Raw genomic sequence first — 15,390 nt, 5'->3', positions numbered from 1 at the left:
ATGTAATTTACTACTTATATAGACACTAATTCCCCCACTATTTCTAATAGCATTATTTTTCATCTTTCTCACAGAGTCGTAATGAACATACGATTTTATAAAGTCATTAAAATCCCCAACATATTTAGCCCAAGTTTCACAAATATGTATTATATCAAATGAACTTAAAAACTTAGTGACCTCGGCATTTTCAAAATATTTGTTTAATCCACATATGTTCCATGAAATAACCTTAACGCTAGCATGTTTATAAACAATGTTCGTATTAGGACCTTGACCTAGTCCCTATTCGGAGAGAGAGTCATCGGAATGCCTGTTCGCTTCGTGATTTGGCGTAGCTCCATTGATTGACTGAGCGTTACCATGTGACCGGTCGTCATCGTGTTCACTGTTCACATGTTGAGATCCGACCAATCGCTGCTCATCATCGGTGCGGTTTTTCTATAGCTAGATGAATGCATCAAATATGCCAGCAACACTTTATAATCAATAACTTTATAATTGATGATTCTGTTCTTTTAACTACATTACTAATTTACCAAAACAATGTGAAACACATTTTTATGCCCCCAAAGGAGGGCATATAGTGATCGCACTGTCCGTCTGTCTATCCGTCACACTTTGCATTTAGGTTTCGAAAAAATGCTCATAACTTCTATGTCGCTTCAGATGTAACATTCATATTTGGAATGCATGTGTATATGGACAAGGCCTTCCCATACACACACAAATTTTGACCCCTTTGACCTTGAACTTAGGGTCGGCTTTTAGGTTTTGAAAAATGCTCATAACTTCTATTAAAGCGTTTATCGGGGGCGTATGTCATCATACGGAGACAGCTCTTGTTTTTGCTACTGTACTCTGCACAAACCATGATATATCTGCATATATGCATCCAACCAAATCAGTAAAACTATTTGTCACTTAATTACAGTAAACTTATTGCATGTTAACTTTTCAACAATATATATATATACATGTATATATAATTATATATAACAGATCTTGAAAAAAACTCACATCAAACTTCAAATTGTTTTAGTAAATTATAGGCTTTAATTGGTATTGTGACATTGACACCACTCATGCATACCACTATACAATTATACAACTATGGAGCACATTATTTATGAGAAATTCCAATACATCAACATATGGTCTCAGATTTAAGGCAGATAATCTAGTGCTTTTTTGCTGTCATTTTTACTATTACACATTTTTTCATTTTATGTTATGATGCATTGATCTTGTTTCTAAATTAACCAAGCAATCATGTTTAACTTTTGAAGAAAGATGTTGTCTGATAAATATAGAAAATATAATCACTACAAAGTGAACAAAATTCAGTTGAAGACTGTGACCAACAAAGATTTGCCAAAGAGCAATTCAGATCATGATTTAAATTAAATACAAGTAATATGAAAGTCTGCCTATTGGATCCCAGTTAAGACTTATTTGTCAAATCTGCACATTAATTTTCCCTTAGCCATGTAGAATTGGGGACTAAATACCATCAAGTCATGTAAAAAGGAGCAGGGTATAGCACGCTGCTATTGATCTCTTGAGCTTTCACATGAATTTTACGGGTAATTTTCATACAACAAATGATATTATGTAGTGTAATGATAAAGCATTATGAGCACAAATTATATCTCTTACTAGTGGTGCAAAAATCAATTAAGTGTCACATTTCAAAAGAAAATTTATATAAAAAGGTATTATTAATTGTTAAAACGTTATAAAAGGTTATTTCAATGCACTAAAGCATTTAATTACAAGAACAAGTGCATTTTATGTCCATTACAATACATGTTACAGTATTGGCATTGTATTTATCTGCATTTGATGTGCATTTAAAAAACACTTAAAAATGCAGACAAGACACACTTCTAACAGAAACAAATGTATTTTTTTCTGCATTTTTCCAGCATTAATACTCTTCAAGTGTATTTTTTATCATCCCAAATACACTTTACCAGGGAAAAGGTATGTTAAAATGCATTTTAGTTTGTTTTAAGTATATTTTCAAATGCATTAAGACACTCTTTTCTTTTGCAAAAAATGTTGAACAAAAACTTGAAAATATTTAATATACTATAGTGTAGTAATAATTAAAGTTTTGTATGAGCATCAAAAACAGTGTCAAATTCATACCAGTGCCTATTTAGTAGCAGTAGGCCTTATATGGTCTACTTGTGGTAGAAATAATGCATTTTGTATAATACAACATACATTAATTAAAAAATATAGCTGCCCATACAGTTCAAAACAATGTTCAATTAACTACACTATGCAAAGTTGAAATATGACATGAAGCTTGGAATAATCTATTCAATAATGAATAATATGCTGTTTTAATTTATAAGTGAAATAGACTCTTGCATATAAAAACTGATTTTAAATCAAAACTAAATGTTTAATTTGATTTTTAGCTCCACTGCCCAAAGGTCCTGTGTTCATCGTGCATCCATGCATAAACTTTTCCTTTAAACATCTTCTCCTAAACTACTGGTCCTATTCTGATGAAATTTCTTAGGAATGTTCCTGTGGTGTACCTCTTTCAAATTTGTTCAAATTATGCCCCTGGGGTCAAATTTGACTCTGCCCTGGGGGTCACAAAATTGAAAATTTGCTTAAATAAGGCCTATTTTGTGAAAACTTTCAAAATCTCCCGTCCATAACAATTGGGCCTAGGGCTATCAAATTTGGTATGTAGAGACATCTAATAGTCCTCTACCAAATTTGTTCAAATTATACCCTGGGGTCAATTTTGACCCTGCCCCGGGGGTCACAAAATTGAACATATGCTTATATAGGGTATATTTTGTGAAAACTTTACAAATCTTCTCGTCCATAACCATTGGGCCTAGGGCTACCAAATTTGGTATGTAGTGGCATCTTATAGTCCTCTACCAAGTTTATTCAAATTATGCCCCTGGGGTCAAGTTTGACCCTGCCCCGAGGGTCACAAAATTGAACATATGCTAATATAAGGCCTATTTTGAGAAAACTTCAAATAAATTCTTGTCAATAACACTCCGGCCTAGGGCTATCAAATTTGGTATATAGTGACATCTAATAGTCCTCTACCAAATTTTTTCAAATTTAATCCCTAGGGTCAAATTTGACCCTGCCCCGGGGGTCACAAAATTGAACATATGCTTATATAATGCCTATTTTGTGATAACTTAAAAAAAAATCTTATCCATAACTATTAGGCCTAGGGCTACACAATTTGGTATGTAGTGACATTGTATAGTCCTCTACTTAGTTTGTTCAAATTATGCCCCAGGGGTCAAATTTGACCCTGCCCCGGGGGCCACAAAATAAATTATATGCTTATATAATGCCTATTTTGTGAAAATTTTAAAACTCTTCTTGTCCTTAACCATAAGGCATAGGGCTACCAAATTTGGTATGTAGTGACATGTTATAGTTCTCTACCAAGTTTGTTCAAATTATGCCCCTTGGGTCAAATTTGACCCTGCCCGGGGTCACAAAACTGAACATACGCTTATATGGGGCCTATTTTGTGAAAACTTTAAAAATCTTGTTGTCCATAACCATTGGGCCTAGGGCTACCAAATTTGGTATGTAGTGACATCTAATAAACCTCTACCAAATTTGTTCAAATAATGCCTCTGGGGTCAACTTTGACCCTGCCCCGGGGGGTCACAAAATTGAATAAACGCTTTTAAAGTGCCTATTTTGTGAAATCTTTAAAAAATCTTCTTGTCAAAAACCATTTGGACTATGGCTACCAAATTTGGTATGCAGTAACATCTTATAGTCCTCTACCAAGTTTGTTCAAATTATGCCCTTTGGGTCAAATTTGATCCTGACCCGCATGTCACAAAATTGAACATTATATACGCTTATATCTTGCTTATTTTGTGAAAACTTTAAAAATATTCTTGTCCTTTACTCTAGGACCTAGGGCTACCACATTTTGTATGTAGTGAGATATAGTAGTCCTCTACAAAGTTTTCTCAAATTATGCCCCTGGGGTTAAATTTGACCCAGCCCAGAAGGTCACAAAAGTGTACATGTGCTTAAATAGGGCCTATATTTAAGTATTTGCACATGCAGAGAAATTTGTTTCAGCCTTTTTTCAGCAGTGGAGTGATACAGGGCCATCATGGCCCTCTTGTTTAAATACTCAAAAAATGAAACCGTGTTCATGCTTGCATGAACACAGTTTATAAATGCTGTCAGAATTATAAAATATGCAATTACTATAAATACAAATGCCAGGGAAAAGTGCTTTTTGTACTAAAAAATTCGAATGAATATTACAATAATACATTCTGAATACTTTAGTATGTAATTAACAGTTTTTGTCTGAGAAAATCACTAAATTTTATATATTTATTCAAATTCACATAAATCATATTTCAAAAACACATCATTACTTCAAATCCTTTCACACAATACTGAAAAAAAAATGCACAGTTTCTGATTGTTATTGATTCTTTATTAATTTATACATGTACCATTTTTTAATCTTGATGCATCCTCAATTGTATAATGCACATCTTAATCTGTTTTAACAATTATAATATAAAGATTAAGGCTGACTCTGTAAAATAATAATCCATGATTTCTGCAGTACTTGCAGACAAAATAGGAATACTGCTGTGATATTATTTTATCTATCTAATGGGATATTAATTTGGCTTCAATAGAAAAAAATCAAAGCATACACATGTATAAAATGTGTATGTATATATTAGTTAAACTTAAATTGATTGACCATCGATAAAAAGATATTATAATATATGTATGTATATATATATCCTTGTAAAACTAAAAATTAAATATGTATGTTTCTATTACATCATTTAGGACTTTTATTTTCAGACAAAGTAGAGTGAAGCTTAAAACAGTATCCAATTGTAACAGTCAATTTTGGGAAAATCAACCTTATAATTATTTTCTGTGTTGGCCAATGTCATAATTGGTATAAAATGTATATTGAACTGGAAGTTTTCTTTATTTTAAATGATAACATTTGCTTGGTCAGCCATAATTGTCACAATCAAGTGGTCTTTTTACACTGTAGTTTTCTCACTGACTATGGGTTTGTTCTGAGAATGAGCCACACAAAGTATCGTTGGGGAGATGAGTTGTCAATTTTATGTTTGTCAGTCTTTCATAAACCAGTATACCTGTAAAAAGGGAATTTGTAACTAATAATCACACAATATACACAATTAAAATTGTATGCATTTAGATTTATTTAGTACTGCACATTAATCATTTTCCAAAAATATGTAGCAACATTACATTATATAATGCTGCAATACTAAAGTAATTTACTAATTAAAGGTCGCTGATGTGTAATGGATGTGGTGTCCACCTAATGATTTGGAGGTCACAAGTTTGATCCCCAGTGTGGGAGCATTCTTAAGAAATCTCCAAGAGACACCCAAGTACTGGTTCTAGGCACAGGAAACGAACTCAAGAGCATTTCACATACATGTACGTAGTTAGTACTTTAAATTTAATCGAACTAAAAATGGGTTAAAACTAACAACTGAAACCCTTATTAATACATTTTATTTTGAATCAAGCAAATGTGCAAATTCATTAAAAATAATGAGTAAAATTTAAAAATTCTACTTTAAAGTAATCATGATAATTTAGATCATTTTCAGAATATTTAATGATGTTAATGATACAATTATATATTCCCTAAATGATAAAAATAAAACATGTAATGTTAATTTATGCAAAAAACGTTTTAATTTTATCAATATCATGGTAATTACAACTAGATACAGGCAATTAGATCAGAAACGTTCATTAATTATATTAACCCATTCATGCCTAGCGTCCTGAAAAAAAGGACATTGCAAACAGCGTAGACCCAGATGAGACGCCGCATCATGCGGCGTCTCATCTGGGTCTGCGCTGTTTGCTTAAAGAAATTTCTGTAAGAAATATTCTAAATATAGAAATAAATATACCAGACACCCCTACTTTTGGAAATAAATTGATCCAATTTAGAAGGATGGGAGAGTCCACTGGGCATAAATGGGTTAATGAACAACCCAGAAATTTGTAGTGATTTATGGTCACTATTTGATTAACGTTCTATACATGACCTGTCATAAAAGGTATTTTTTAGACAGTACTACAATCGGCAATGATAGTCTGTATTGCATACATATTCCAACGTCTATTATCGATTCGCTTCCTCAAACTGAACAAATATTTAATGTTTACATCGCGAAACGTAATGCATCCAGTTTCACTTTCGGTTTGGTTGGTTTTGTAAACACCGTAATTTCATCTAAAAAATTGGATGATAGGGTGATTAAATAATAATGGAAAAGTAAATCACTTGGATAATAGGTCAAAATGCAACACAAATGAACGTTAATAGTGCTCTTAATATCAAAGTTTCGGTAAAAAGTTTGGCGCTAGTTCAACGCGCATGTATGCAGCCTCATAACAATAGACTGACAACCTTTTGGGTAGTAAAGTAGTAATACAAGGCAATATGGCGACCGTTAGCCACGAGGCCTATCTTACGGAGGAATCCGAGATAGCCGATGTATCACGATTGAAATCGTCTGCTGATCCAGAGTGTGGGCTACACCACACCGTCGCCGATATGGCGGAATTGTCCGAGGTGTCCCGATTGGCCTCGTGGCTAACGGTCGCCATATTGCCTTGTATTACTACTTTACTACCCAAAAGGTTGTCAGTCTATTGTTATGAGGCTGTATACGATGCGCGTTGAACTAGCGCCAAACTTTTTACCGAAACTTTGATATTAAGAGCACTATTAACGTTCATTTGTGTTGCATTTTGACCTATTATCCAAGTGATTTGCTTTTCCATTATTATTTAATCACCCTATCATCCAATTTTTAAGATGAAATTACGGTGTTTACAAAACCAACCAAACCGAAAGTGAAACTGGATGCATTACGTTTCGCGATGTAAACATAAAATATTTGTTCAGTTTGAGGAAGCGAATCGATAATAGACGTTGGAATATGTATGCAATACAGACTATATTGCCGATTATAGTACTGGCTAAAAAATACCCTTTATGACAGGTTATGTATAGAACGTTAATCAAATAGTGACCATAAATCACTACAAATGTCTGGGTTGTTCATTAACCCATTTATGCCCAGTGGACTCTCCCATCCTTCTAAATTGGATCAATTTATTTCCAAAAGTAGGGGTGTCTGGTATATTTATTTCTATATTTAGAATATTTCTTACAGAAATTTCTTTAAGCAAACAGCGCAGACCCAGATGAGACGCCGCATGATGCGGCGTCTCATCTGGGTCTACACTGTTTGCAATGTCCTTTTTTCAGGACGCTAGGCATGAATGGGTTAATATAATTAATGCACGTTTCTGATCTAATTGCCTGTATCTAGTTGTAATTACCATGATATTGATAAAATTAAAACGTTTTTTTCATAAATTAACATTACATGTTTTATTTTTATCATTTAGGGAATATATAATTGTATCATTATCATCATTAAATATTCTGAAAATGATCTAAATTATCATGATTACTTTAAAGTAGAATTTTTAAATTTTACTCATTATTTTTAATGAATTTGCACATTTGCTTGATTCAAAATAAAATGTATTAATAAGGGTTTCAGTTGTTAGTTTTAACCCATTTTTAGTTCGATTAAATTTAAAGTACTAATTACGTACATCAGGGGTTTTTCTGTCTATTTTGGGAAAAGGAGTCTGACCAAATTGGGAATTTTTTATCGACACAATTGGCCATTTTGGGAAATTTTGCTTCGATTAAACAGCTCATTTGGGAAAAAATAGTGAATATATCATGCTTAAATAATTCAGTAGTTTAACAAATAAATTTGTTTTTATTTGTTATTTTGTCTTCTTTATATAAACAGATGCAATATTGGGCGTGTTCAACGTTTATTCAAGTACTGCATTTTTGTTTATTAGTTACAGTTACACTCTGAGATAAGAACTGAACAGTCAAAACCTTATAGCAGATATTTTTTACCAAAACAAACACTGGTTAGTCACACAAGTTATAAGACACTTCATTCTTTAAAGAAAAAAAATATTTATTTTTTTGGAAGTTGGGACTTTTTTTTAATATTTTGGTTTGGGATCGGGTCCGTTTGCTTTGGGAGTGCCTCCGTTTTCCGGAGGCGCAGACAGTGCTGAAAACCCCCTGGTACATGTATGTGAAATGCTCTTGAGTTCGTTTCCTGGGCCTAGAACCAGTACTTGGGTGTCTCTTGGAGATTTCTTAAGAATGCTCCCACACTGGGGATCAAACCAGTGACCTCCAGATCATTAGGTGGACACCACATCCATTACACATCAGCGACCTTTAATTAGTAAATTACTTTAGTATTGCAGCATTATATAATGTAATGTTGCTACATATTTTTGGAAAATGATTAATGTGCAGTACTAAATAAATCTAAATGCAAACAATTTTAATTGTGTATATTGTGTGATTATTAGTTACAAATTCCCTTTTTACAGGTATACTGGATTATGAAAGACTGATAAACATAAAATTTACAACTCATCTCCCCAACGATACTTTGTGTGGCTCATTCTCGGAACAAACCCATAGTCAGTGAGAAAACTACAGTGTAAAAAGACCACTTGATTGTGACAATTATGGCTGACCAAGCAAATGTTATCATTTAAAATAAAGAAAACTTCCAGTTCAATATACATTTTATACCAATTATGACATTGGCCAACACAGAAAATAATTATAAGGTTGATTTTCCAAAAATTGACTGTTACAATTGGATACTGTTTTAAGCTTCACTCTACTTTGTCTGAAAATAAAAGTCCTAAATGATGTAATAGAAACATACATATTTAATTTTTAGTTTAACAAGGATATATATATACATACATATATTATAATATCTTTTTATCGATGGTCAATCAATTTAAGTTTAACTCATATATACATACACATTTTATACATGTGTATGCTTTGATTTTTTTCTATTGAAGCCAAATTAATATCCCATTAGATAGATAGATAATATAACAGCAGTATTCCTATTTTGTCTGCAAGTACTGCAGAAATCATGGATTATTATTTTACTGAGTCAGCCTTAATCTTTATATTGTAATTGTTAAAACAGATTAAGATGTGCATTATACAATTGAGGATGCATCAAGATTAAAAAATGGTACATGTATAAATTAATAAAGAATCAATAACAATCAGAAACTGTGCTTTTTTCAGTATTGTGTGAAAGGATTTGAAGTAATGATGTGTTTTTGAAATATGATTTATGTGAATTTGAATAAATATATAAAATTTAGTGATTTTCTCAGACAAAAACTGTTAATTACATACTAAAGTATTCAGAATGTATTATTGTAATATTCATTGGAATTTTTTAGTACAAAAAGCACTTTTCCCTGGCATTTGTATTTATAGTAATTGCATATTTTATAATTCTGACAGCATTTATAAACTGTGTTCATGCAAGCATGAACACGGTTTCATTTTTTGAGTATTTAAACAAGAGGGCCATGATGGCCCTGTATCACTCCACTGCTGAAAAAAGGCTGAAACAAATTTCTCTGCATGTGCAAATACTTAAATATAGGCCCTATTTAAGCACATGTACACTTTTGTGACCTTTTGGGCTGGGTCAAATTTAACCCCAGGGGCATAATTTGAGAAAACTTTGTAGAGGACTACTATATCTCACTACATACAAAATGTGGTAGCCCTAGGTCCTAGAGTTAAGGACAAGAATATTTTTAAAGTTTTCACAAAAAAAGCAAGATATAATCGTATATAATGTTAAATTTTGTGACATGCGGGTCAGGATCAAATTTGACCCAAAGGGCATAATTTGAACAAACTTGGTAGAGGACTAAAAGATGTTACTGCATACCAAATTTGGTAGCCATAGTCCAAATGGTTTTCGACAAGAAGATTTTTAAAGATTTCACAAAATAGGCGCTTTAAAAGCATTTATTCAATTTTGTGACCCCCCGGGGCAGGGTCAAAGTTGACCCAAGAGGCATTATTTGAACAAATTTGGTAGAGGTTTATTAGATGTCACTACATACCAAATTTGGTAGCCCTAGGCCCAATGGTTATGGACAACAAGATTTTTAAAGTTTTCACAAAATAGGCCCCTATATAAGCGTATGTTCAGTTTTGTGACCCTGGGCAGGGTCAAATTTGACCCAAGGGGCATAATTTGAACAAACTTGGTAGAGAACTATAACATGTCACTACATACCAAATTTGGTAGCCCTATGACTTATGGTTAAGGACAAGAAGAGTTTTAAAATTTTCACAAAATAGGCACTATATAAGCAAATAATTGATTTTGTGGCCCCCGGGGCAGGGTCAAATTTGAACCCTGGGGCATAATTTGAACAAACTAAGTAGAGGACTATACAATGTCACTACATACCAAATTGTGTAGCCCTAGGCCTAATGGTTATGGACAAGATTTTTTTTAAGTTATCACAAAATAGGCATTATATAAGCATATGTTCAATTTTGTGACCCCTGGGGCAGGGTCAAATTTGACCCTAGGGATTAAATTTGAACAAATTTGGTGGAGGACTATTAGATGTCACTATATACCAAATTTGATAGCCCTTGGCCGGATTGTTAGTGACAAGAAATTTTTTGAAGTTTTCACAAAATAGGCCTTATATAAGCATATGTTCAATTTTGTGACCCTCGGGGCAGGGTCAAACTTGACCCCAGGGGCATAATTTGAACAAACTTGGTAGAGGACTATAAGATGCCACTACATACCAAATTTGGTAGCCCTAGTCCCAATGGTTATGGACGAGAAGATTTGTAAAGTTTTCACAAAATATACCCTATATAAGCATATGTTCAATTTTGTGACCCCCGGGGCAGGGTCAAATTTGACCCCAGGGGTATAATTTGAACAAATTTGGTAGAGGACTATTAGATGTCTGTACATACCAAATTTGATAGCCCTAGGCCCAATGGTTATGGACGGGAGATTTTGAAAGTTTTCACAAAATAGGCCTTATTAAAGCAAATTTTCAATTTTGTGACCCCCAGGGCAGAGTCAAATTTGACCCCAGGGGCATAATTTGAACAAATTTGAAAGAGGTACACCCCAGGAACATTCCTAAGAAATTTCATCAGAATTGGACCAGTAGTTTAGGAGAAGATGTTTAAAGGAAATGTTTATGCATGGATGCACGATGGACACAGGACCTTTAGCCAGTGGAGCTAAAAATCAAATTAAACATTTAGTTTTGATTTAAAATCAGTTTTTATATGCCAGTGTTTATTTCACTTATAAATTAAAACAGCATATTATTCATTATTGAAAAGATTATTCCAAGCTTGATGTCATATTTCAACTTTGCATAGTGTAGTTAATTGAACATTGTATTGAACTGTATGGGCAGCTATATTTTTTAATTTATGTATGTTGTATTATACAAAATGCATTATTTCTACCACAAGTAGACCATATAAGGCCTACTGCTACTAAATAGGCACTGGTATGAATTTGACACTGTTTTTGATGCTCATACAAAACTTTAATTATTACTACACTTTATTATATTAAATATTTTCAAGTTTTTGTTCAACATTTTTTGCAAAAGAAAAGAGTGTCTTAATGCATTTGAAAATATACTTAAAACAAACTAAAAATGCATTTTAACATACTTTTTTCCTGGTAAAGTGTATTTGGGATGATAAAAAATACACTTGAAGAGTATTAATGCTGGAAAAATGCAGAAAAAAATACATTTGTTTCTGTTAGAAGTGTGTCTTGTCTGCATTTTTAAGTGTATTAAATGCACATCAAATGCAGATAAATACAATGCCAATACTGTTACATGTATTGTAATGGACATAAAATGCAATTGTTCTTGTAATTAAATGCTTTAGTGAATTGAAATAACCTTTTATAACGTTTTAACAATTAGTAATACCTTTTTATATAAATTTTCTTTTGAAATGTGACACTTAAATGATTTTTGCACCACTAGTAAGAGATATAATTTGTGCTCATAATGCTTTATCATTACACTACATAATATCATTTGTTGTATGAAAATAACCCGTAAAATTCATGTGAAAGCTCAAGAGATCAATAGCAGCGTGCTATACCCTGCTCCTTTTTACATGACTTGATGGTATTTAGTCCCCAATTCTACATGGCTAAGGGAAAATTAATGTGCAGATTTGACAAATAAGTCTTAACTGGGATCCAATAGGCAGACTTTCATATTACTTGTATTTAATTTAAATCATGATCTGAATTGCTCTTTGGCAAATCTTTGTTGGTCACAGTATTCAACTGAATTTTGTTCACTTTGTAGTGATTATATTTTCTATATTTATCAGACAACATCTTTCTTCAAAAGTTTAACATGATTGCTTGGTTAATTTAGAAACAAGATCAATGCATCATAACATAAAATGAAAAAATGTGTAATAGTAAAAATGGCAGCAAAAAAGCACTAGATTATCTGCCTTAAATCTGAGACGATATGTTGATGTATTGGAATTTCTCATAAATAATGTGCTCCATAGTTGTATAATTGTATAGTCGCATGCATGAGTGGTGTCAATGTCACAATACCAATTAAAGCCTATAATTTACTAAAACAATTTGAAGTTTGATGTGAGTTTTTTTTCAAGATCTGTTATATATAATTATATATACATGTATATATATATTGATGAAAAGTTAACATGCAATAAGTTTACTGTAATTAAGTGACAAATAGTTTTACTGATTTGGTTGGATGCATATATGCAGATATATCATGGTTTGTGCAGAGGACAGTAGCAAAAACAAGAGCTGTCTCTGTAGGATGACATACGCCCCCAATAAACGCTTTAATAGAAGTTATGAGCATTTTTCAAAACCTAAAAGCCGACCCTAAGTTCAAGGTCAAAGGGGTCAAAATTTGTGTGTGTATGGGAAGGCCTTGTCCATATACACATGCATACCAAATATGAATGTTACATCTGAAGCGACATAGAAGTTATGAGCATTTTTTCGAAACCTAAATGCAAAGTGTGACGGATAGACAGACGGACAGTGCGATCACTATATGCCCTCCTTTGGGGGCATAAAAATGTGTTTCACATTGTTTTGGTAAATTAGTAATGTAGTTAAAAGAACAGAATCATCAATTATAAAGTTATTGATTATAAAGTGTTGCTGGCATATTTAATGCATTCATCTAGCTATAAGAAGGTCCCTGTTTTATCCCCACTGGCACCGAGTGAGGGTTCTCAAAATCTTTAAACAATATGAATAACTACATATAGGGTCGAGAGCCTTGTTGATATGGGGGCTAAACACCAGAAATCAAAGCGACCCAGGTTAAAGGCCGAGGCCAAATAAATAAACCAGAGGCCGCATGAGCCTGCTATACTCTGAACAAGTATTGTTTCTTCTCAGAAAACTGGCTTAAGTGTCTTACTAAGCTTTAGACTTTGAGTTTCAGTGCAATCAATCTAAAATAAATTGGTCAAATTAAATAATAATTTGTAAAAAATAAACATTCTGCACAAATTCAATTATTTACTTTACCTGTGTGCATGAATCATTTCAGTCTTGATGGTTAGTGAACTATGTCAAAAGCACCATATCTATGAAACACTTGTATTTTGAATAGTGCAATGTTCCACAGGCACAGAAATGATGCTGATGATTATTCTACACGATGATGAATTATTATTGTAAGTACCTGTTATCGAACAGCACCTATTATCGGACGTTTTGTTTTGATTCTGAATGCACATGTGCAAAAGTGCGCATGACGTCACATTGATAAACAAATGGTCGCACATAAAGTGCATGACCTACTTGCCTACTTAGCTTGAAACAAATGCGCCGAAAACAGGTTAAAAAATGTATTTATTGTTATTTACACTTTTTTATGTGTTTTTTTGCTATTACTTTTTGAATGCATTTATCAAAACGTGCATTTACACACCAAAAGCATATTTCTGTTTGCAATTTTGATTGCAGCAGACGCAGATTTTTTCGCCGAGTCCGGGTCACGTGATAGTCATGTGACTTTTTATATGCTTGAGTAGTATTTATAAAGTGTCGGGTAATAGGTCATGTTTACATCGGCCGCCATTTTGTTTTGTCTGCTAGAGGTGACATTAACCAGGGAATCATTGTTATGAATTCTTGAAGGATATTTGCTGGCAAACTTTACAGATAAGTTATTAAATGATTAAACTGTTAGTCATTTGTTAAAACAAAATGTTTTTGTCATTTTAAGTGTTCCAATTTTAACATATTTTAAGGTAATTTCTTATGTGTTCGATAACTGGTTCGTCCACCATAGATATATTTCTAAATTCCATTTCCACCAACAATTCGGTTATTCCACTACCAGTTCACATGCTTCGTACACAGTTGAAAATAACACTATTCCACTCAACAACCGTGACACATGTACTCAATTTTTAAACTTTTCGCAATTAAAATTGTCTTGTACTGTTATTGTTGTTGTTGTACTTTTGAAAGTAGTTCGAAAGATGGCGACTATTAACCCAGAGATTGATTTATGAAATAAATCGTCTGCTGATCCAGAGTGGTACTTTGATAATGACTGTAGTGTAACCAAGGTCAGTGTATTATTCAGCGTTCCAAAAATAACCGCTGATCAAATAATCATTTTTTTAAATCAGAATATCGTTCTGTAACAAAGTGTCGAGCGTTATTAATTACAATTTTAATCATATTGAATTGCAAATCTTTAAGTTTTATGATATCAATATGACATTAAGTTGTTATATACAAGGAACTACATTTGTTTACAACGTAGCCTAACACCACACACAATTCACTTTCGATATCAAACTATCGAGTCGATCACGAGGTGCACATTATTTGCTTCTTTGTTATAATATGTGGTTATTTCGTGACGAAATAACAAAGATTACTTGGATTTAAGCTAATTATATACATTAACATTTTGAATGTTGAAAGTGGCACCAAAGAATTGTGAGGCAAAGTTGTTCGAACGCTGGTGAACCGTGAAGTGACTGGGTGGGGCGAACATCAAGATCAACTTGTTCGACGGTAGACAGTGGTTGTCTAGGCTGCATTTCGGCCATAGTTTCGGTGCGTGAAGGTGTACAAGAGGAACTGTTGGATTGTTACATTTACTGGACTGAGCAAGAATGAACACTTTTGCAGCTGTTCAACAGATATGTTGGAATAATTGGTTAAGGACTGGCCATTTTAGTGCCCTGTTATTGCCATGGTTTCAGTGGGTGGATATTTGTATTTCGAAATTTTTGGACCAGGAATTTGCGAACTGAGTGGTTCGTTATTCTCTTGTGCTTGAGAAAGCCGGAGTCTTTTGCCATGGCCTTCAGCATCTGAC

General features: G+C 33.1%; 1 protein-coding gene across 2 annotated transcripts in view; it reads right to left on the bottom strand.

Annotated features, from left to right (window-relative positions):
- Positions 1-13,721, bottom strand: part of LOC127856460 (stromal cell-derived factor 2-like) — a 54,666-nt gene extending 40,945 nt beyond the window's left edge. For both annotated transcript variants that reach the window (XM_052392679.1, XM_052392672.1), the window contains exon 1: positions 13,575-13,721. In XM_052392679.1, coding sequence (XP_052248639.1) covers positions 13,575-13,584 — 10 coding nt within the window. In that variant the 5' untranslated portion in view covers positions 13,585-13,721. The remainder of the gene's footprint in view (positions 1-13,574) is intronic.
- Positions 13,722-15,390: the final 1,669 nt, after the last annotated feature.

Source organism: Dreissena polymorpha, chromosome 1, assembly GCF_020536995.1.
Source record: "Dreissena polymorpha isolate Duluth1 chromosome 1, UMN_Dpol_1.0, whole genome shotgun sequence".
Lineage (NCBI taxonomy): Eukaryota > Metazoa > Mollusca > Bivalvia > Myida > Dreissenidae > Dreissena > Dreissena polymorpha.
Note: the sequence above shows the minus strand (reverse complement) of the source record. Positions and strands in the feature narration are given on the sequence as shown.